The sequence below is a fragment of the Salmo salar genome, chromosome ssa07 (assembly GCF_905237065.1).
Source record: "Salmo salar chromosome ssa07, Ssal_v3.1, whole genome shotgun sequence".
Lineage (NCBI taxonomy): Eukaryota > Metazoa > Chordata > Actinopteri > Salmoniformes > Salmonidae > Salmo > Salmo salar.
This window is the reverse complement of record NC_059448.1, coordinates 41,388,101-41,412,693: the sequence shown is the minus strand read 5'-3', so window position 1 is coordinate 41,412,693 and position 24,593 is coordinate 41,388,101. Positions and strand designations below refer to the sequence as shown.

Below are 24,593 nucleotides of genomic sequence, written 5' to 3'. Positions count from 1 at the left end.
CAGGAGAGGAGAGGTGAGGTGAGGTGTGGACAGGAGAGGACAGGAGAGGACAGGAGAGGAGAGGTGAGGAGAGGAGAGGTGAGGAGGGGAGAGGAGAGGTGAGGTGAAGAGGGGAGAGGACAGGAGAGGAGAGGAGAGGAGAGGTGAGGAGGGGAGAGGACAGGAGAGGAGAGGAGAGGACAGGAGAGGACAGGAGAGGACAGGAGAGGAGAGGTGAGGAGAGGAGAGGTGAGGAGGGGAGAGGAGAGGTGAGGTGAAGAGGGGAGAGGACAGGAGAGGACAGGAGAGGTGAGGAGGGGAGAGGACAGGAGGGGAGAGGAGAGGTGAGGAGGGGAGAGGACAGGAGAGGAGAGGAGAGGTGAGGAGGGGAGAGGACAGGACAGGTGGGGATGGGAGAGGACAGGACAGGTGGGGATGGGAGAGGACAGGACAGGAGAGGACAAGAGAGGAGAGGACAGGAGAGGAGAGGTGAGGTGAGGTGTGGACAGGAGAGGATAGGTGAGGACAGGAGAGGAGAGGAGAGGTGAGGAGAGGAGAGGTGAGGAGGGGAGAGGACAGGAGAGGTGAGGAGGGGAGAGGACAGGACAGGACAGGAGAGGAGAGGTGAGGACAGGAGCGGTGAGGAGAGGTGAGGAGGGGAGAGGACAGGAGAGGAGAGGTGAGGAGGGGAGAGGACAGGTGAGGAGAGGTGAGGAGGGGAGAGGACAGGACAGGAGAGGTGAGGAGGGGAGAGGAGAGGTGAGGAGGGGAGAGGACAGGAGAGGTGTGGACAGGAGAGGAGAGGTGAGGAGGGGAGAGGAGAGTAGAGGAGAAGTGTGGGCAGGAGAGGAGAGGTGAGGAGGGGAGAGGACAGGAGAGGAGAGGTGAGGAGGGGAGAGGACAGGTGAGGTGTGGACAGGAGAGGACAGGAGAGGAGGAGAGGTGTGGAGAGGAGAGGACAGGAGAGGAGAGGTGAGGAGGGGAGAGGACAGGAGAGGTGTAGACAGGAGAGGACAGGAGAGGACAGGAGGGGTGTGGACAGGACAGGACAGGAGAGGAGAGGTGAGGACAGGAGAGGACAGGACAGGAGAGGAGAGGTAAGGAAGAGTGAGGTGAGGTGTGGACAGGAGAGGAGAGGTGAGGAGGGGAGAGGGGCTCATACAGTTGGACTTACAGGAGAAAGCTCCTGTCTCTCTAGTTCTAACCTGCGGAGTGTAATAATGAAAGTCCCTGGGAAGTGGAAACTATATCTCAGGTCATGTCTGTGTTTAGAGGTGGTCAGTGCTTCTCATAGCTGGTGGACACTTTTCCTCTGGTTCCAGTGAGAGCCAGATGCAGACACGGTGTAGTGGACAGTAAGATAGTAAGATAACAGCAGTTGTGGTCATGGTTTCTGTCACATGGACAGTCATTCATTCTCAATTCTAAAGCCAACTAAGGCTTCCGGGGAACTCACTTTAAGTCAGTGGCAGTGTGTGTGTGTGTGTGTGTGTGTGTGTGTGTGTGTGTGTGTGTGTGTGTGTGTGTGTGTGTGTGTGTGTGTGTGTGTGTGTGTGTGTGTGCCGCACATGCAAGTGAGAGTGTATGTTGTTCCCAGCAGGCCACACCTGAGTTGCCGTGTGTCCCTGTACCTCCTCCCCCCAGGGTAAAGCACTTAAGCGGTGCGCCTCAGTCCAAACATCTGTCTACAGCAGACCAGGCAGCCAGCCAGCCAGCCAGCCAGCCAGCCAGCCAGCCAGCCAGCCAGCCTCTACACTTCAGCAAGAGCCTCTAAATGAACAGAGACCTGACAGAGACAAGAGAGCACCTCTAAAATATACATGAAGGCCACCATTCTACCTCCTCCTCCCATCACAGGAAGAGAGAGAGAGAGAGAGAGAGAGAGAGAGAGAGAGAGAGAGAGAGAGAGAGAGAGAGAACGAGGGATATAAATCAACAGGGTTCTGAGATTGAGAGAGACTAATGGGGCGTCAGCCAGTCATAACTAAAGGCTGATAGAGTGAGAGAAAGAAGGGATGAAAATAGGAGAAAAGGGAACCCTGACAGTGGGTCTGTGACAGACTGTGGTGGCCACAGCACTGAGTGGAAGTGGAACCAGTGAGTGGTCTAGCAATCTCCATGGTGACCTGGTGGGGGCAGTGCGTGTCCACTCCCCTGTCCTGCTGTCTGCCTGTCGGCCATTACGGCTGCCCTTCCCCCCTGCTAGGACCACAGTCGCCTCCCCTCCCTGGCCACTCCATATATATGGTAATAAGACCGGAAGAAAGGCGTGAGTCAGACCCAGGGACGCCTGCCTGCGTTAGACAGGGGGGCAGGTGAGGGGGTCAGGGGGGCAAGGTAGGGGGTCAGTGTGTTAGTGTGTGTGTACGTGTGTACGTGTGTGTCAGTGTGTGTGCCGGGAGGGAGGACAGTGTCAGCGGGGAATCGATAGACACTATCGCGGGGTCACGAGAGCTGGGGTCAACCAAGGATCTTAATCGATACCATGGCCTCTCTCTGTCTGAGATTACAACTCATCAGGGAGTAAAAGGGGGGAAGGAGATGGACAGAGCGAAGGAAAGAGGAAAGGAAGGACCGCTCCACTGTGGGGCCCTGGGGGTCTGCTGAGGGGCTTTCACTGCATCTTCAACACAGATATTCATTGAGGTAAGACTCCGCTTGGATGGACACAGACCACCCACAGACCACCATAGCCCTATGGTCAGGGAGTGTGGTTCACACACTCACACATGCCAACGGCCACACGGCTGACTGCCTTGCTCACACCTCCACTACAGAGCTGAGAGCGGGCCAGAGAAGTTGTATCCAGCAACGCTGCGTAAGTGGTTCAGACTTCAGAGAAGTTGTTTGGTAAGTTTCATCAGGAGAACGATTAGCACCAGCAGGTGACTGGTTGACAGCCTGCAGCTTTTGACGCAAAAGGTACTGGATGCAACAAAAAAAGAGCCTCGACCGAGCAGGAACACACACACATGCGGGAAGGAATACCCCCGGGGAAAGAAAACTCCAAAACACTCACACACACACTCAGAGGTACGTACCTTGGGTTTGGGCGGCGGGGTGCTGCGGCTCTTCTCTTGGTGTGTGTTGGTGGGAGAGTGGGTGTTCAGGTTGGTCTGGGGCATACTGCTGTGTTTGGCCCCTGGAGACACCTGCATCGCTGCCAGCTGAGCTGCATACAGCTGCTATAGAGAGAGACGGGAAGGTCAGGGAGGGAGGGGGGGGTAGAAAGAGGGGGAGTGAAACAAGAAAACAAGAAAGGGACACATGAATAAATGAATCCTCAGAGCACACAAACAAAAAGAAGATGCCAGCTAAAAACCCTTGGTTGGCCATTAGTGAGTGGCTGATGGCCTGTTTGTGTGACAGAGAGAGAGAGGGACGCTGTCACTTCCCTTACCACACGGCCCCGTGGGAACACACTAACAGCCTCGATCTCTGAGTGAGAGATGTCCCCTTCAGGTGCATCGTGGGAAGGAAACACTCAGAATCCTACTGGGTCACGCTGAGAGAGAGAGAGAGAGAGAGAGAGAGAGAGAGAGAGAGAGAAAGTTGGGAATGTGTTCGCCAGACGGGACAAAACTAAGCTCTGTGCTACTGGTGTGTGCTTGCATGCCTGCGGGTGTGTTGCCACCAGCAACACAGAGGTTAGTTTTGTCCCGTCTGGCGAACACATTCCCAACTTCTCCCCATCTTTCTCTCCATCCACTGACTCTCCCCATCAAAAGCACAGAGAGTCTCTCTCTCTCGCTCTCTGCACACACAGAGGCACACACACACACACGGCAGCGTGCTGGATCTTAAAGAGCATCTGCACTGCTGACATTCAACAGCTCTCTCTCTCTCTCTCTCTCCCTCTCTCTCTCTCTCTCTCTCTCAATTCAAATTCTATTTCAATTTAAGGGGCTTTATTGGCACGGGAAACATATGTTTACATTGCCAAAGCAAGTGAACTAGATAAAACAAAAGTGAAATAAACAATAAAAAATGAACAGTCAACATTACAAATGAAATAAAGACTCCCTCTTCCACACACTAACTCTCAGACTGGCATGAAGACAGGCTGGTTTCTGCTTAGAAGGAACAAGTACGTGGCTGCCAGTAATATCTACTGAGGGGATGGGAGGTTTCATTTCAGAATAAGATGTAAATGACTAATGATCCAGAGTCGTCACAGTGCTCCTGGATATTTACACAGCCTGATCGTCAGACAAAGTATTTAATACTCAAGCAAATATTTCCACAGCAACAGACACACCATAATAAACTTGGAAACGAATGAGCTACAATATTCATCACAAGCCCTCTTCCTCCTCTAGCTATTTCTGCTCTCCACAACAACGCTCGCTCATTCCCTTCATGTTTCTTCACAAGAATTTTCACCAAATGCGTTTGTTCCTAATTGTCTTTAAGTTGAGGAAGAGAATAGCTGTTTATGAGTCAAAACGGGCTGTTTTTTAAAATTGTATTTCTGTGTAAAGGGAGGGTTTGGGTTTGGGAGAGGCCCGCTATGTTGTGAGAGGAACTTCCGTCCTTCTGTTGGTGGTTGGCCGCCGGCCACGGAAGGGAAACAAAGACTGGTTTATGCAAATGGCCATGGCAGCTCTCACTACCCATCAGCCACTGCTTCCCATTAGACACACTCCTCCTGCTATCTCTAATAAAGACATTTCAATCCTCTTCTTGAGGAAAACAACAGTCACACACACACACACACACACACACACACACACACACACACACACACACACACACACACACACACACACACACACACACACACACACACACACACACACACACACACACACACTCTTAACCTATACACACACACACACGCACTTGTTTTCCTTGAGAATCTCAAATTAATATATTAATACGTCTCTGTGTTTTCTAAATATCTGACACGCACGCTAGCACACAGGGATGCTCACCCACAAAACCCTCTGTGAGTGTCGTTCTACTAGTCCTCTGTTAAGGCTGTGCTCTGAGACTGGTTGCACTGAACACTGAGACACAGTACAGTAGGTCAGGACTGGCTGATGAAATAAAGGTCTCGCTGGTCATTTCTGTTCAATTACCCCCACCATGACTCCTGGAGGTGGGTGAACCCAAGCATGAACACACCCTCCTCTCCTCCCTCCACACCCCCTCCCCACCAGCTCTGACCCGCCTGGGAGGCCAGTGGACTGCGGGGAGTGTGTGTGTGTTAGTGTGTTAGTGTGTTGGGACCAGCGGTTCAGCATAGCTATATTTGCAGTGTGAATTGAGTTCCATTACAGGGCCAGCTCCCATCACTCAGGCCTGCTCAATGGGCCAGCGAGCAGAGTGACAAGTCACTTTACACACACACAGAAACAGACACACACACACACACTACAGAGAACGCCCAGAGCATACCCCCATCGCCAAAACGACACGCATGTCATCAAACAGGAAGTGACAGCGCGGAGCCCCCGGGGTGACCAGAGGGGGGAGGAGGAGGGGGAGACAGACACACACAGCACAATGAGTGAGAGGGGGAAAATCCTAACTTAGTTGCGACGAAGGAATTTAAATGTCAGCCACTAGCCAGGCACTAGGAGGTGGTGCAGGGAGGGGGGAGGGGAGGGGGGGGGAGAAGGTTAGTAAGGGATTTGTAAGGAGTGTCTCCGTCTCCCCCCCCTGTCTGTCTCTCAACCCTGAGCTGTGTTCGTTTGAACTCTCTAAACCTGCTCTCTTTCTTCTTACCCTCTCTACCCTAATCCCTTCATGTGAGTCTTACTCCATCACTATAAGGATCTGTGGGGCTTCTATGTGTGTGTGTGTGTGTGTGTGTGTGTGTGTGTGTGTATATATATGTTAAGAGTGTGTGTTTCTGTGTGTGCACATGCATTTGTGTCTGTGTTTGTGTGTCAAAGACGTGTTTGTGTGTGTCTGTGTGTGTGCGTGTGTGCGTGCGTGTGTGTGTGTGTGTGTGTGCGCGTGTGTGTGTGTGCGTGGATAACAAATGTGTGTGCAAGACAATTGGGTGTGTGTGTATGCCTGGTAATGTGTGTGTATTTCAGTGTGTGTGTGTGTGTGTGTGCGTGTGTGTGCGTGTGTGCGTGTGTGTGTGTGTGTGTGTGTGTGTGTGTGTGTGTGTGTGTGTGTGTGTGTGTGTGTGTGTGTGTGTGTGTGTCTGAGTCTGTGTACACCCCTCACACCCTCACCCCCCCACTCTAAGCCCTTTCTTTCTCGCCTCTCCGCTGTGGTCTCAGCCAGTTAGAACAGATCTGTGAATCTTTGTGTGCCTGTAACAGACATCTTCTCCCGTCAATAATCTCCAGCTTTACTCAGATTATGCTTTCTTCCTCCCTCTCGCTCTTTGTTGTGTGAATAGATGAGGGTTCAGTCCAGGCCACAGCCATTGTTTACTCTGGTCAGCCAGGCCCATTGTGCAACAGACCAATTATTCCATTACACCGGCTTGATTACCTTTGAGCTAACTGTCCTCGCCTGCCTGTGTGATGGTTGTTTGTTGAGTGGGGAGAGAGGGAGAGAGAGAGAGAGAGAGAGAGAGAGAGAGGGGGGGGGGATGGAGAGAGTGGAGAGAGGGAGAGAGAGAAAGGGAGTGGAGAGGGAGAGAGAAAGGGAGGGAGAGAGAGAGAAAGGGAGAGGGAGAGAGAGAAAAAGGGTGAGGGAGAGAGAGAGAGTGAGAGAAAAGGGAGAGGGAGAGAGAGAGAGGGAGAGAGAGAGAGAGAGAGCAGGGATGAACTTTAAACCTTTAAATCTATCTCTTTCCATTCTATCAGCTCTATTGTTGGTGGCAGTGACGATCTGAGGAAAGGAGGTCGTACTGTGATCCAATAAGATTGCAAAGGGAAAATAGACGATGTGAAATCTGTATGTACTTATACTTCTTTCTCTCACTGTCTGAGACTGAGTTGGAGGTGGGACAGTGTGTGTTGGAACTGGAATGTCCTGACACTACGATACTTCCTATATGAGACCTTCCTATTCTCCTATCTGTACTGGTATTGATCAGTAAAGACATTTCCCACAGACATCACAGACTAGTCTATACAGAGATATCAGCACTGAAATAATGTTCCCAACGCTAACTATCCTGTAGCCACCTTGTCAGCATTGCTAAGTGTCAATGCATGCACATGCCCTGATAACACCCACTGTCTCTCTCCCTTCTCCTCATTCTCTCTCGCTTTCTCTCTCTATCCTCTCTTTCTGTCACTTTTCTCCCTCCCGCCCTCCCTCTCTTCGGTGTACAGTGCAGTAATCCAGTACAATATGTTCCAACATCTGTCTCCCCATATGATTCCTGACCCGCTCCGTTGACCCCCTTCACACCTCTCTAGCACTGCTGTTCACTCATTCCTCTCCTCCTCCTCATCCCTTCATTCCTCCCCGCTTCATATCTCTCTGGCGTTGCTGTTCACGTACTCCTCTCCGATCCACCTCTCCTCTCCTCTCTTTTCCCTCATCCCTTCATTCCCTCACCCCTCTGTCTCATACCTTGATTTCTTCATTTCAAATCCCTCCATCTCCCTACTAATATAATACCTCTCTCTCTCTCCCCCTACCCCCATACTTACTCCCCTGCCATATAGTGTGCGTTAGACTGAGACTACAGAGTAGTTATTGTATGGATGTAACCGTCACAGTGAGTCTTTGTCCCAGTCTTATCTCTGTCAGAATATGGAGACCAGGGGAGACCAGGGAGGTATAGGGGTCATGACCCGGACTAAATGAGTTCCACGTAGATCTCTACTGCCTCCTCTCCTCACAGCTGCTAATAAGAGGCCAGCGCAGGTGTGTGTGTGTGTGTGACTTGAACATGATTAAAATGAGTATATGTGACAGCACATATGGCGCAGTGTGTCTTTGTTCAAGTGGTGTGTGCCTTTATAGGACTTTGTGTGTTTTAGTGTGTGGTTGTGTGTGTGTGTGTGTGCGCGTGTGTGTGTGTGTGTGAGTGTGTGTGTGTGTGTGTATCTCCCCTCCACCAGCCCCAGTGTATTGTTTGGCGGCCACGTTGTCATTCCCTCATCTCTAGTGGTTGTGACACTGGGGCAGGTAATTGTTATGTTGGTCTCAGAGCTCAGCAGGCAACCGCTTGTAAAACACACACACACACACACACACACACACACACACACACACACACACACACACACACACACACACACACACACACACACACACACACACACACACACACACAGCGGCTTGTAAAACACCACAACACACACTCCAAGAGGAAATATACCACATTCAGACATTTGGGTTTGGGTTAGCCTCACTAAATCATTTCTTTGTAACAGACTTAATCTGTTTTTTTTTTCTCTTTCTGAGGGGATTTAAAGAAGGCTGCTAGCTAGCACCAGCAACTGATGTTGATAGATGTGGTCTTTTTTGTTGCTGTTGCTGTTTAAATCCAATTGACTCGCGACAAAGCCCTTCAAATCGGGGAGATTTTCTCAATCTGAACACAACGGAACATATGGAGCCAAGATCTCACTGAGATAAAATCACTGAGGACATGCAGGGACAAGATATAACCCCCCCTCCCAAACACACACACACGCACGAACGCATGCACGCACATACGCACGCACGCACGCACGCACGCACGCACGCACGCACGCACACACATACACAATGAAGCCATACTGACAACAGCGGCTACCTTTGATGATAGAATTACATAGCTCAGCGCAGTTCGATATCAACACTGAATCTGGTGTGTAAGTCAGACAGGTGCAAATGTATTTAACAGGCAAAGCTTAACCTATATACCTCCAGCCTGGTGTGTGCGCACGTGTGAGTGTGAGCTCAGGTTAAGCGAGAAAGCTGTCCTCTTCGGGTAATATGCATGCAAATACGTAGCTTGCTTAGTGCAGCTGTGTTTCACTAATTGAGTGTGAGTGTTCAGCAGTGTGTGTGTGTGTGTGTGTGTGTGTGTGTGTCACCTCCCCTGCTTTTACAGTGATAATGCGTTGTGGGGCATCCTGGGTCAGAGTGTGCTCTGTGTCCACTGATCTTCCGAGGTTAATGTATTTCAGACAGGCAGCAGAGAGGACGCCCGCCCAGGCTCTTAACCCCTGAGAGAAGGGTCCTGAGGCAGTCGCGGATCTGTGACTAAGATCTCCGCGCTGCATATTTAGCCTGCGTTCTAAATGGCACGGCATTCCCTATATAATGCACCACTTTAGACCAAAGCAGTTCACTATGTAGGGAATAGGGTGCCATTTTGGACTCATCCTAAGATCTGTTCCGGGGTCAGGATTAACTGACGATAGCCCACTTATTCTAAATATGCAGAGCGGAGAGAGGGAAGGAGAGAGACAGAGGGAGACAGCGAGTGCTAAAGATGGGCTCATCCCTCCATCCTCTCAGAGTGGAGGAACAGATGCTGGGGATTTTTTGTCTTTCGTATTTTTTATTTTTTTAAATCACTCTTTTTTTAATCTCCGGGATTTATCAGATGGAGGGAAATACTCTCTCAGATAAACGAGGGGAGAAGAGGAGGGAGGGAGACGAAAAGATGAGGGAAACAGTGGGTAATTGTGTGAGTTGGGGAGTGGAATGTGCGCGCGTGCGCGCGTGTGTGTGTGTGTGTGTGTGTGTGTGTGTGTGTGTGTGTGTGTGTGTGTGTGTGTGTGTGTGTGTGTGTGTGCTAACCTGTAAGCACCACCAGGCTGGGTTGTTGTAGTTGGAGTCTACTCCAAACTGTTCAATAGTCCTGTCGATCCCCACTTCAGACCCTCTCCGTCCCTACCATTCACACACACAGTATTCAGAATATTCAAAATATTACAGAGCCAGAGTGACAATACTGCAGAATCTGCTCTGTTTTTGGTCTTTTTAACTGAATAGTTGGGGTTTCTATGGCTCCAGTCTTATGAGAGTGAACAATAAGTAGCACTTTAGTGATTCTATTCTCTGCTCAAGGTCTCTCCTCCAGAACAAAAGTGCATCACTATGGTAACCTAACACTGTCATCAAACAGAAAACAGAACTACCAGCTTAGTCAGTTAGCAGTGGTTCTCAAACTTCTCCTCGGAGACCCCCAGCCGTTCCGTGTATTTCAACTATTCCAGAGCACACCTGACTGAACTTGTCAACTCATTACCAAGCCCTTCACTAGGTGAATCAGGTGAGCTAGTTGACGGATACAACCCTGTGAAACGTCTGAGGGTCTCCGAGGAGAGATTTGAGAACCGTTGAATTAGGTCGATATCCTTGGACCTAAAACACAACAACATTGCATTGTCACAATAGAAAAGGTTTACTCTATGTATTAATGCAATGGGAGGCATTTGGGGGAAATCTAAATATTGGTGAACATTTGAATGGAAATAAAATCAGCATGGTGCTGGCCTCACCTGGAGCTGTAGTTGACCGAGGCCTGGGGTAGCCGCGGCAGCAGCTGCTGCCATGGTAGTCGGGACCAGCTGGAGAGGGTAAGGGTCACCTGGACAGAGGAAAAGAAAAAATACACGTCAGCTATCTCTCCTTCCTCTCTTCCTTCACTTCCTCCTTCCTTTTCCTATTCAGTGCCTCCCTACCATTTATGTGTTGGACAACGGTCTGTGGCTCTCTCGCTTCCTTTCCCCTCTCTCTCGCTCTCTCTCCTCTGCCCTCAACACCTTCACACTCCTCTATATGCACTAACACAGCCCTTTCTCCATAACATGGCCCTACCTCCCCTCTACCTCCTTTTCTCTTTCTACACCGAGACAGCTTTGACACTCCTGTGTGAGACCTCTCTCCTTTCACTTCCTTCCTGTTCTCTAGCTTGGCCAAATTATCCCCCATCCCATCTCTCTCTCCCCCTCTACCTGCAGCCCAGATAGACCCTTTACTCTTCTCTCCCCTTGTTCTCCATTCTATCCATCCATCTGCCTCCCCTCCCTCCTTCCCTCCTTCCCTCCTTCCCTTCCCCTCCATCCCTCCCTCTCCACCTCCATCCCTCCGTCTGAGCTCCCTCCCTTTCTCCGGTCCGTTCTAAAGCCCTCCTTTGTCCTGTATCTGGTGCGTCCTAATGAAAGGCTGATTGTGTGGCCTCTCTCTAATACCTCCTGACAAAGACTCTGAAGGTGTTCAAAGATAAAGACGCCCTGGACGTAATTAAGCCAGAGAGTGCGACGTCATCGCTGCAGCGCTCTTTCTGTTCTCTCTCTTTCTTTTTCTCTCTCTCTGTCTCTGTTCTATCCGTCTGCACCCGCTTTCTGCAATCGCTCTTTGTCTGTGCACTCTCTCTCTATGCTTGTTCTTGTTCTCTCTCTCCCTCTCTCTCTCTCTCTCTCTCTCTCTGTCTGTCTTCCTGCCTCTCTGCCCCCCCCCTCTCTTAGTAGGCCATGTCGGCAGTAAGTGAAGGCTGATGAATCAGAGATGGAGAGAATAGGAAATAAAAAAGAATGGAGTAGGTTATTAGCACCCAGCTGCAGATAGCTAGGCCTGTGTAATTACTATGGGAGGGAAAGGTCAGGGCTGGGGGCAGAAAGGAGGGATGGAGGGAGAAGATAGGGGGAGGAGGGATGGAGGGAGAAGACAGAGGGGAGGAGGGATGGAGGGAGAAGACAGAGGGGAGGAGGGATGGAGGGAGAAGACAGAGGGGAGGAGGGATGGAGGGAGAAGACAGAGGGGAGGAGGGATGGAGGGGGAGACAGAGGGGAGGAGGGACAGAGGGAGAAGACGGGGAGGAGGGATGGAGAGAGAAGACAGAGGGGAGGAGGGATGGAGGGAAAGATAGGAGGGAGGAGGGATGGAGGGAGAAGACAGAGGGGAGGAGGGATGGAGGGAGGAGACAGAGGGGAGGAGGGATGGAGGGAGAAGACAGAGGGAGGAGGGATGGAGGGAGAAGACAGAGGGGAGGAGGGATGGAGGGAGGAGACAGAGGGGAGGAGGGATGGAGGGAGGAGACAGAGGGGAGGAGGGATGGAGGGAGGAGACGGGGAGGAGGGATAGAGGGAGAAGACAGAGGGGAGGAGGGATGCAGGGAGAAGACAGAGGGAGGAGGGATGGAGAGAGAAGACAGAGGGGAGGAGGGATGGAGGGAGAAGACAGAGGGGAGGAGGGATGAGAGAGAAGACAGAGGGGATGAGGGATGGAGGGAGAAAACAGAGGGGAGGAGGGATGGAGGGAGAAGACAGAGGGGAGGAGGGATGGAGGGAGAAGACAGAGGGAGGAGGGATGGAGGGAGAAGACAGAGGGAGGAGGGATGGAGAGAGAAGACAGAGGGGAGGAGGGATGGAGGGAAAGATAGGAGGGAGGAGGGATAGAGGGAGAAGACAGAGGGGAGGAGGGATGGAGGGAGAAGACAGAGGGGAGGAGGGATGGAGGGAGAAGACAGAGGGGAGGAGGGATGGAGGGAGAAGACAGAGGGAGGAGGGACAGAGGGAGAAGATGGGGGAGGAGGGATGGAGAGAGAAGACAGAGGGGAGGAGGGATGGAGGGAAAGATAGGAGGGAGGAGGGATAGAGGGAGAAGACAGAGGGGAGGAGGGATGGAGGGAGAAGACAGAGGGGAGGAGGGATGGAGGGAGAAGACAGAGGGGAGGAGGGATGGAGGGAGAAGACAGAGGGGAGGAGGGATGGAGGGAGAAGACAGAGGGGAGGAGGGATGGAGGGAAAGATAGGAGGGAGGAGGGATGGAGGGAGAAGACAGAGGGGAGGAGGGATGGAGGGAGAAGACAGAGGGGAGGAGGGATGGAGGGAAAGATAGGAGGGAGAAGGGATGGAGGGAGAAGACAGAGGGGAGGAGGGATAGAGGGAGAAGACAGAGGGGAGGAGGGATGGAGGGAGAAGACAAAGGGAGAAGACAGAGGGGAGGAGGGATGGAGGGAGAAGACAGAGGGAGAAGGGATGGAGGGAGAAGACAGAGGGGAGGAGGGATGGAGGGAGAAGACAGAGGGGAGGAGGGATGGAGGGAAAGATAGGAGGGAGGAAGGATGGAGGGAGAAGACAGAGGGGAGGAGGGATGGAGGGAGAAGACAGAGGGGAGGAGGGATGGAGGGAAAGATAGGAGGGAGAAGGGATGGAGGGAGAAGACAGAGGGGAGGAGGGATAGAGGGAGAAGACAGAGGGGAGGAGGGATGGAGGGAGAAGACAGAGGGGAGGAGGGATGGAGGGAGAAGACAGAGGGGAGAAGGGATGGAGGGAGAAGACAGAGGGGAGGAGGGATGGAGGGAGAAGACAGAGGGGAGGAGGGATGGAGGGAAAGATAGAGGGAGGAAGGATGGAGGGAGAAGACAGAGGGGAGGAGGGATGGAGGGAGAAGACAGAGGGGAGGAGGGATGGAGGGAAAGATAGGAGGGAGAAGGGATGGAGGGAGAAGACAGAGGGGAGGAGGGATAGAGGGAGAAGACAGAGGGGAGGAGGGATGGAGGGAGAAGATAGAGGGAGAAGGGATGGAGGGAGAAGACAGAGGGGAGAAGGGATGGAGGGAGAAGACAGAGGGGAGGAGGGATGGAGGGAGAAGACAGAGGGAGAAGGGATGGAGGGAGAAGACAGAGGGGAGAAGGGATGGAGGGAGAAGACAGAGGGGAGGAGGGATGGAGGGAGAAGACAGAGGGAGAAGGGATGGAGGGAGAAGACAGAGGGGAGAAGGGATGGAGGGAGAAGACAGAGGGGAGGAGGGATGGAGGGAGGACATGAGGACCAAAGGCTGACAGGGTTCAACAAGCCACCGGTGTTCTTATTCCTCCTAAACAGTTGCACGATAGTGTGTGTTATTTGTGTGAAACAGAACATCAGAGAGTGAAAGATACTCCTGTTTTGATACATGGATGTATTTATATCATTAAAGGGCGTATCTATTAAAATGAATGCCATGGCAGTGGAATATTACTGCCACTAGGCATAGACAGTCAGATATAAACAGTGATGCTAATAAACCACAATGTTCTCAGGGTATGACCCTGCATATCTGACTGGGTCCCAGAGTGACTTCGTCACAATGCTATATCAGGACAATACACTGGGTCTCTCCGCTCCGGCCATGGCACTAGTGTGTGTGTGTGTGTGTGTGTGTGTGTGTGTGTGTGTGTGTGTGTGTGTGTGTGTGTGTGTGTGTGTGTGTGTGTGTGTGTGTGTGTGTGTGTGTGTGTGTGTGTGTGTGTGTGTGTGTGTGCCCAGCCTTGTAACAATCAGTCCTGACCCAGGACCCCACCCAGGACCTCGTCTCAATAAGCAGTAATCCAGACTTCAGCATTCAACATTTTTCCCATACAACTCTGGGACATAAAAAATGCCAGGGTTCAAGTAGCATTTTTTAGAGGGATCCTTATTTCAGTGGATGTGTATTCTGGGAGACAGGCAGCATCCCAGCATTCCCTACATTGTGCACTACCGATGCGGCTCTGGTCGAAAGTATTGCACTAGGCAGGGAATAGGGTGCCATTTGGGACACAGCCGTTTTTGCCTCCTGCTCCTTAAACAAACAACGGAGAGGCAGATATTCATGCTCCTCATGGGGACGGCTGTAACAAAAGAGAGAAATAAAGAAAGCAAACATGTTGCTCTTGGCCAGAGAGATGCATCTCCCTAGACTACTGGGTCGGGACTGAGAGTTATCACTGAGGGAGATGGAGGGATGAGATAGAGAGAGAGAGAGGGAGGGAGAGATGGATTGATAGGGACAAGAGTGGAGGCCTCAATGGGCAAATTGTATATTTGTGTGTGTGTGTGTGTGTGTGTGTTCTGTCTACAGTGTGTGGTGTTTACGGTGTACAGCAGTGGTTCTCAATCCTGGTCCTTGGGAAGATAAAGACGCCCTGGATGCAATTAAGCCAGCGAGGGCGACGTCATCCTCGCAGTGCTCCTTCTGTTCTCTCCCTCTCTTTTTCTCTCGCTCTGTCTCTGTTCCATCCGTCTGCACCCTCTTTCTGCGATCGCTCTTTGTCTATGCACTCTCCCGAAGGGGTGCGCATTTTTTGTTTTGCCCTAGCACTACACACCTGATTCAAATCATCAAAGCCTGACGATGAGTTGATGATTTGATTCAGGTGTGTAGTGTTAGGGCAAAAACAAAAATGCGCACCCCTTTGGGTCCTCAGGACTAGGATTGAGAACCACTGGTGTACAGTATGTACTATAAGCCATATATAAGTCAACAAGTGTTGATGTTTCAGAATGACAGCAGCACTATCTGTCATTCAGGCCAACACCATTCTCCTTGGCTCAGGCAGAGAAAAGACAGCAATATTCCTCCAAGACAGCGGGGGTCTTTAAGTGGGCAGTGGGCGGTGGGTGGTGGGCGAGGATTGGCACATAATGGCATTAATTGAAACTGGAAGGAGACTTGTTTAGGAAGCTGTTAGTTTCTGGGGGATGAGCTGGACCTTAGAGAGACCAGTCTGTCTGTAGGGGGAGGCGAGCGCAAGGATTGTTGGATAGGCGTGTGTGAGGCGTGTTGGACGCATGTTCTGGCGGGGGCCCGTGTTAATGTGAGGGAACCTGGGGCAGGTCGCGCTACCCCCTGGCGTGTTCCTACGGTATTCGGAATGCCGTTCCTGGCACACACGTGTTGCTTCTCGCGGTAAACAACACATTGCCTCACAGCCGGACTGCCGTGGCCAATAACAAGTCCCACAGGATGAGGCTTTTTTTGTTGCTTTCAAAAAAAAAAAATCTGGAAAATTTTAAATGGAGACAAAAGGATGAGCCAAGCGAAGGAATGAGCCAACAGACAGAGACAGAGAGAGAGAGAGAGAGAGAGAGACAGAGAGAGAGAGAGACAGAGAGAGGGAGAGAGAGAGAGGGAGAGAGACAGAGAGAGAGACAGAGAGAGAGACAGAGAGAGAGGGAGAGAGGGAGAGAGAGAGAGTGAGAGAGACAGAGAGAGAGACAGAGAGAGAGAGAGAGAGAGAGAGAGAGAGAGAGAGAGAGAGAGAGAGAGAGAGAGAGAGGGCCCCTGTCTTTGTAGAAAATACACTTGTAGTGGCGTGGCAACAACACCACTGACATGTCCCAATCTAGACCCACAGAGAATAGTCAGTTTGAAGAGACTGTTAGTACTTACTGCAGCCTGGTTTGTAGTTGAATCCGGGGGGCAGCAAGAAGCCTTGCTGGGCAGCGGCGACGGCCAGAGTCCTCTGGTCTGGAGGGAACACTGGGATCATCAACGGAGGCAGCTGCCCCTGGACCTGCTGAGAGACGGGTGGAGGGGGAGGAGGAGAGGAGGATAGGAGAGGGAAGGAGGAGCGGAGAGGAGAGGAGGAGTAGAGGAATGGCGAGGGGAGGAGGAGAGGGGAGGAGGAGAGAGCGATGGAGAGATCAGTTTATTGAGCATATGGATGTATGTATCTGATATGGGGTTGTGGAGGTATGTGAGCGTGCAGTCCAGGTGTAGTCAGACATTGATCTTGGGTAGTGAGGGTGAACAGAGCAGACAGAAGCAGAAGGCTGGTCTATCTGTATCAATGTAGGCCAGCTGGGGGTATTGTCGGTTCCGCACCTGAGGGGGTATCAGGTCCTGTCTGTGACCTTTAACCTCTAGACACAATCACAGCTCAGTGTGGTGAGGTCAGGTGAGATCATCTGTCCACGAATAAGATAAGAAGGAAGAAACTGAAGAATGCTCACACACAGACACACACACGTGCAGCTATACACACACACGCAGACACACACTGGGACAGAAGAGAGTGCACGCACACACAGACACCCCTCCCGCCGCACACCCCCATCCAGCACGCAAATACGTACTCTCTCCTCTCCTCTTGAGCACCTGCGTCTGATACAGAGCTGTGTATATGAGCTGAGACAGGTCAGAGTCAGGGAGTCCTCTCCTGTTTATTAGTGAGACAACGAGGGAGTCACGAGGAAGAATCACTGCTAAACTCTCATAACAGCTGGCCTGGCTTCTTCCCTCCCCAAGGAGAGAGGAGAGAGGAGCACTCTGAGTCGGCAGCACGCCATCCCTCTTCACAAGGTTTCCAGGACTCAGTGAAAAAAAATACAAACTCAGTGACTTTGGCAAGAGGAAGAGTCTGAGTGTTCGGCACAGAGAGAGAAGTAGGAGACAGATGGTGGAAGCCGAAGATTGTGTGTGTGTGTGTGTGTGTGTGTGTGTGTGTGTGTGTGTGTGTGTGTGTGTGTGTGTGTGTTCAGCTAAAGACTGCTCTGCCAAGAAACAACACAAAGACACTGAGGAGCGACATGACTGACAGAAGAGATGTGGAGAGACATGGGAGAGATAGTCTGCAGTATGAGGAGTTAGATAGATGGATAACAACAATGTTTTGCAGGCTAAGTTTGAAGATAACAAACCCAGGTGGGCCTTATAGTTTCATAAGCAACGGCTGAATGAAATATAATTCAAACCCAAGGAACGAAAGGAATAAGCTATTACCTGTAGAAATAAATATTGGTATTATGATAGAACATTCAATGACATGGACATAGATGCAACTACATTTAATGTCAAAGTGACACTGACAACGGAAGTATTTTCTCATTCCCCCATCCCTCTCTCCTTCCCTCTCGTTTCACCCTTATATTACAGAATGCTGTAATACAATGGAGAGAAAAGCTGCAGAAATATGTTATAACGTCATCCTCTTATTTCACAGCAGGATGAAGGACAGGTAGGTGAGTTAAATGGATGATAGGATCAAGTATTTCCTCCCTCTCTTTCCTTTCCCCCTTTCTCACTTCCTCCCTCCGTTTCGCGTTCTTTCAGAAATGAACGTTCTCAATGTCCTTCTATCCACCGTCCGGTGTGTGTGTGTGTGTGTGTGTGTGTGTGTGTGTGTGTGCATCTCCTCTCATGGCCAGATCCAGCAGTACTACACCAGACCATAACCACAATAAGCAGGATCAGCGCAGCGCGAGGGGAATCGTGGAACAGGAACTGCTTGTCTCCCCCCACCGCACAATAATTACACCACCATTTTGGTAAACCATAAATGCCATGTGTTGTGCGCGGTGCGGCCGTGGATCAGACGGGAGAGGCACGGTAGCGGAAGGTCTGGACAGGCCCCCCTGCGGAGGCGAATCACAGAGACCGCAGCTCCTCTCTGCCTTTCAAACCTAATTGGACATATGCTGGAGAGGAACGGGCTGCAGATACCCATAGAGTCATGGGGATAGGAGAAACTGGTATTCCACTGTGCCCACCATGCACACAGGCACAACAGGCACAGGGCCAACACCGCCTCATAGTTTCACTTTGAAATTCCATGTGTTACGGATGAACGTCTATTTTTGACGCATTCATTCCACGTGGTTACAAGGGTTAATTCGGCGTGGCCACAGGGCTAAAACAGAAACAAATCAAAGGATAACGGTTTAGGCTTTCCTTCTGAGCGGTTAAGGTTAGCGCTACGGTTTGGGAAAGGCTTAAAACCAAATCATTAAGAACGACTCGCTACTAACGTCAAGTATCATCAGTACTCGCAGACTTCTCACGGCTTGCTAGAGCATTGTGAACTGCCGTAGCGCACTGGTCTGAGCAGCACGTTTGGGCGCCGAGCATCATGAGTTCGCGTCCAATGCTGGGGAATCATTTAAAACAATTTTGCGAGTGCCGAGGAAGGCATAAATCATCTTCCTCAGGACCTTTCGTAACAAACCCGAAATCAGAGTGTATTTCTAGTGATCAGGCTGCATGGGCAAGCATACACACAGAGACACACACGCACACTCACACAAACACACACACACAAACTGTTATGTGGGCCAGTGTCTTCTATATGATGTTTCTTACGGCTTCCTTACAGACACACAGCCTCCCTTTATGTCAGCAAATAGGTAGCTCGTGTGTGCATATGTGTGAGAGACGGAGGGGATTCGTGAGTGCTACCTCGTGGCTCTACTCATCCTGTCATCCACATACAGATCAGAACAGCCTGAAAACAACCCTAAGACATAGAGCGTCTCTCATATAGAACAAAGTACATCCAAAAAGCTTTATTACAGTAAATCCACAATACGGTAAATCCACAATACAGTCCGGATTACAGTAAAGTATTGTACTTTAAATCTCCATCTTGAGGTAAATGATATAAGAAGATAATAACAATGTGGTTTTGAACAGTAGACAGAGTCTGACTGAGAGAAATATACAGCCCATATGTTGATCCTCTAACAGTTTAGTCAGATCTCTAGTGTGTGTGTGTGTGTGTGTGTGTGTGTGTGTGTGTGTGTGTGTGTGTGTGTGTGTGTGTGTGTGTGTGTGTGTGCGTGTAACAGTTTAATCAGATCTCTGGAACAGCTGTTCACTCTCATAAACACACCGCTAACCCACAATGCGGTAGCAGCCAGCCAGCCACAACTAGGCCTGTTCAGATCCATCTCTTTCTGTCTGACCACCGTTAGGACTCTGTATTACACTGAGATTATTACTGTATGGGAAGAGGGATTTAGTTTTGTTCTCACACACTAGCACGCACACACACACACACACACAGACACACAGACACGCACACACACACACACACACACACACACACACACACACACACACACACACACACACACACACACACACACACACACACACACACACACACACACACACACACACACACAACATCCAGCTGTTGTGTAGGGATTAGCAGGGGTTAACAGCTCTCCCATATTGATCTGATGCTATTGTCCCCAGTCCCACAGACCAAAAGGACTAATGCTCAAGGCTCAGTACGATTGGCTGATGGGACAAGAGGTTAAAAAAACGTGTGGATGTGTCTGTGTGTGTACAGAGCCAGATTGCCTGAACGAGAACACAGGCCACCTCTCAAAACGTGAAACCAACGAAACATGGAGCGGAGATCGGCAAAATCAACTGCCAGTCAACATTGCTGAATTCTTTAGCAGATTTCTCTGTTTATGTTGCATTGGTGCCTAACTGAATTTTCTTCATGAGACGCTTGATTTTAAACTTCTTATTTGCTTAAAGCATGAAATTGCATTCTCCTGAGAGAGAGAGAGAGAGAGAGAGAGAGAGAGAGAGAGAGAGAGAGAGAGAGGAAGAAGTAAAGAGTGCTATTCTCCGCACTGTACAATGCTTCAGATCTGACATCTGAGAAGAAGAGGGAAAGCGAGGCCAGATCCATCAGAACACATTACAGAAGCAACATAAAGGCAAACACACATCTAACAGAGTCTATGGGAATATACTGTTCTGCTGCTCTGTCTGATCCAACATAAAGATAACATGAATCCAACATACAGAAAACACTGTGAAACTACATACAGGAGTTAAAAAGGAGGGCTTCCTTCCGTTTTCGTCCTAAACTTGAAACAAAATGGAGGAACTCCATTCAAAAATCTCTTCTTCTAATCAGTCTTGCATGAAAACTCGGGACCAGAAACTCTCCTGTAGAAAAACACGAGGGGAAGCAAGAAACTTTTCTCCTCACAACTTTCTTTCACACAGTCGTGAAAAAGAAAAATAATAATTTATAGAACTAAAACGGATTAGCAAGGACTGTAGAGAGAGAGAGGAAAGACAGAAAAAGTGGAGAGGAGAGAGTTGGCAGTGAAGCTCGCTCTGCGTCGTTCGCCAGGCGGCACAGCTTGAACTTAAAGCTTTCTGAGCATAATGAAGATGTGGTGCCAATTAACATATGTAGTGTGAACAGGTTTGCTGGCACGGAGAGGAGAAAAACTCCAAGGTAAAGTTATTATTAGGGCGTAATTAGCCGTATGAAGTAAACGGGGGGAACAATAGCTGCCAGCCTTGACAATATGGCAAACATCTGAGTGTGCGGAAAAATACCACCATAAAGTGTGGGTCCCACAGCTAAAATCTGTTTGGAACCATATGCTCAAGCAATTAATGCAGAGCCTGGGTGACCTAGCACTGAAAAGGGGAGACAGCGATATAACCAATAATTAATTTGTGCTAGATGCTGGATAGAGGGATGGAGTCGTGGACAGATAATATTCAGAGAGGGATTTTAATATTAGAGTACGCAAGCGGGAGAGTGAGTCCATTAACTTTCACAGGACAACGGCTATTAAAGGCTAGCCTGCTGTGACAACAATGCATCTACTAATGTCACGGTGGGTTGTTTCACCCACATTAAACACACACATTGACGCAGACAGGCACATACGCACGGACACACACACACACACACACAAACAGACACACACACACAACCCTGTTACTTCACTGGTCTCAGTGGGGATTGTTATCGGAGCACACCTTTGGAGGTTCCCAGGTAGAGCATCCCTGTGTGTGTGTGTGTGTGTGTGTGTGTGTGTGTGTGTGTGTGTGTGTGTGTGTGTGTGTGTGTGTGTGTGTGTGTGTGTGTGTGTGTGCACGTGTGAGAGTACTAAGTACACATCAGACGTTCTCAGTCTGCTAGACATACGTTAACGATTCACCCAGAAAAAGAGGAACAGAAATACAATGAAAGGTCTCAGGGTTGATAACGACCGATAGAAGTTCTTCTGAGCCTTGAAACCTGGGTTCTGTTTTTAGTTCTTCAGAGTGAAGTCATCGTCCGAAAAAACGCTCCTCTCTCTTTCTCGCTCTACTTCTTCCACATGGTTTCTAGAATTCGTCCCAAATGGCACACTATACCCTATATAGTGCACTACTTTTGACCGGAGCCCTATGACCAGAGCCCTATAAATGAAATAGGGTGTGATTTGAGACGCATCCCAGTTTTCTTTGGGGGAGGGGAGGTAAACAGGCATTAGCGTGAGCCAAGGGCACCTTCAGCTGATTATCTCTAATGTAACAGAGGAGAGAGTCAGAGGCACGGCGGCCACCTTTTTATTAACCACACATTAGGTTAGAGGAGCGATGTGTGTGTGTGTGTGTACGTCAGCGCCAACGCCAACGCCAGGCCTAGGTGGGCAAAGCTCTGTACCCATCTGCTCCTGTGTGTCCTCGCTCTTAATTACCATTAACTGGTGTCAGGGAGGAAGAGAGGAGAGGAGAGGAGAGGAGAGGAGAGGAGAGGAGGGGAGGGGAGGGGAGGGGAGAGGAGAGGAGAGGAGAGGAGAGGAGAGGAGAGGAGAGGAGAGGAGAGGAGAGGAGAGGAGAGGAGAGGAGAGGAGAGGAGGGGAGGGAGAGGAGGGGAGGGGAGAGGAGAGGAGAGGAGAGGAGAGGAGAGGAGAGGAGAGGAGAGGAGAGGAGAGGAGAGGAGAGGAGAGGAGAGGAGAGGAGGGGAGGGGAGGGGAGAGGAGAGGAGGGGAGGGGAGTGGGACTTCTGACCAGTCACAAAGTTTAGGCATAATGTGTCTTCTTACTGCCTCATTATCTGTCTTGCTCTCTCACTCTCTCTTTTTACCTTGTGCTTTCAGAACTATGTTTCATTCCCCCTCTCAGCCTGTTTGGCAATTATCTCTTAAGCCTATTTGAGGTCACAATGACATGGAAATGACACACGCATGAAAACATTCCTGATTGTTTACGCAACTGCCCATGGAAACTGTAACCAGTAAAAGACAGTGAGCAGAGAAAACACCAATTACATTCATTCCAGAGTGATGAGACAAATTAAGCAATTACACAGCCAATTGGGTTAGCCGCTCCTATGCACAGAATATGGAGGTGTGCAGGCGGTCCGTGTGTCTGTGTTTCACTCTGTCGGTCTGTTTGTGTTGTTGTCCTTCCTTTCTTTACCAGCAGAAGAGAACATTTATTTTTCATCCAGTGGAGGTAGAGATGGTGATTGAGTTGATGGGTCTGGGCTATGTGGGCTGACGTGTGTGTTGTCAGAGAGTGAGAGAGTGAGAGACAGAGAGAGCGAGTGAGAGGGTAAAAGAGAGCGAGAGGGTGAGAGAGAGAGAGAGAGAGAGAGAGCGAGCGAGAGAGAGAGTGGAGGAGTGTTATTGAGTTAATTTACATGGATGTGGGTTGACTTTAATCAGGTCCTCATAAGCGGCTCGTTAGTGACTGTCGTCACGGTGTCTGGCTGCTCTCAAATGAGTCTCAACCCTCCCTGTCTCAGGCTCTGTCTCTGTGTTAGTTAGCAGTGGGGCTAGCTAATGTGGCTAATGCTATTGGGCTAACTAGTCAAAACCTCTATAGATAATTTGCTGGTGGACCCCTATGGGAGACTGGGTGATATTCTGAGTGGGGAGAGCCTATATGAAGAGGCAAGTATCAAACACATGATTTTCCTGTGTGTAACACATTCAAAGAGTTGAGGTCTTAGGGAACTGTTCATTAGGCGAGACACACACACACACAGAGTGTGTTCGTGCCCTGAGCTGCTCTGCAGGTGTGCTCCTTTCATCCACACCTTACAAAACACCGCCACACGGCAACCGTCGTCCCGGGCAGCACCAGGGGAGATCGCTACGGCAACACCAGGGGAGCCCCGGAGACAAGTTTAATTAGGAAGAAAAAGTTTGGGGAAAACTGGTCACCCTCTAGAGTCTTAACGAAGTGGCCCCAGATGAGAGGTCTGGGGCGGTATGTGTGTGTGTGTGTGTGTGTGTGTGTGTGTGTCTGTGTGTGTGTGTGACAGAATGAGACCGTCTCACAGCACAGGTGGGAGGCTAGATACACGTTTCTAAGTCTCTAAGTGACGTTCAACATAGCGGTGGGGCGATCCAGGTTTTGTTTTCCTCCTAGAAATGTAGCCCATATACAGTTGAAGTCGGAAGTTTACATACACTTAGGTTGGAGTCATTAAAACTCATTTTTCAACCACTCCACAAATGTCTTGTTAACAAACTATAATTTTGGCAAGTCAGTTAGGACATCTACTTTGTGCATGACACAAGTAATTTTTCCAACAATTGTTTACAGACAGATTATTTCACTTATAATTAATTCACTGTATCACAATTCCAGTGGGTCAGAAGTTTACATACACTAAGTTGGCTGTTCCTTTAAACAGCTTGGAAAATTCCAGAAAATGATGTCATGGCTTTAGAAGCTTCTGATAGGCTAATTGACATCACTTGAGTCAATTGGAGGTGTACCTGTGGATGTATTTCAAGGCCTACCTTAAAACTCAGTGCCACTTTGCTTGACATCATGGGAAAATCCAAAGAAGTCAGCCAAGACCTCAGAAAAAACATTGTAGACCTCCACAAGTCTGGTTCATCCTTGGGAGCAATTTCCAAATGCCTGAAAGTACCATGTTCATCTGTAGAAACAATAGTACGCAATTATAAACACCATGGGACCACGCAGCCGTCGCGTTCTGTCTCCTAGAGATGAACGTACTTTGGTGCGAAAACTGCAAATCAATCCCAGAACAACAGTAAAGGACCTTGTGAAGATGCAGGAGGAAACAGGTACAAAAGTATCTATATCCACAGTAAAACAAGTCCTATATCGACATAACCTGAAAGGCCGCTCAGCAAGGAAGAAGCCACTGCTCCAAAACCGCCATAAAAAAGCCAGACTACAGTTTGCAACTGCACTTGGGGACAAAGATCGTACTTTTTGGAGAAATGTCCTCTGGTCTGATGAAACAAAAATAGAACTGTTTGGCCATAAGGACCATCATTATGTTTGGAGGAAAAAGGGGGAGGCTTGAAAGCCGAAGAACACCATCCCAACCGTGAAGCACGGGGGTGGCAGCATCATGTTGTGCTTTGCTGCAGGAGGGACTGGTTCCCTTCACAAAATAGATAGCTTCATGAGGAAGGAAAATTATGTGGATATATTGAAGCAACATCTCAAGACATCAGTCAGGAAGTTAAAGCTTGGTC

The 24,593-nt window shown here is 49.9% G+C and overlaps 1 protein-coding gene across 13 annotated transcripts in view; it reads right to left on the bottom strand.

Moving 5' to 3' along the window:
* The window catches only part of LOC106609328 (transcription factor SOX-5), a 309,409-nt gene that overhangs the window by 21,308 nt on the left and 263,508 nt on the right, over nt 1-24,593 (bottom strand). For 6 of the 13 annotated variants that reach the window (XM_045721992.1, XM_014208018.2, XM_014208021.2 and 3 more), the window contains 4 exons: nt 15,982-16,108; nt 10,344-10,432; nt 9,640-9,732; nt 3,021-3,164 (listed from right to left, as the gene is read on the bottom strand). In XM_045721992.1, the coding sequence (XP_045577948.1) occupies nt 3,021-3,164; nt 9,640-9,732; nt 10,344-10,432; nt 15,982-16,108 (453 nt within the window). The remainder of the gene's footprint in view (nt 1-3,020; nt 3,165-9,639; nt 9,733-10,343; nt 10,433-15,981; nt 16,109-24,593) is intronic. The other 7 variants (XM_014208024.2, XM_014208026.2, XM_045721993.1 and 4 more) reach the window with 3 other exon arrangements.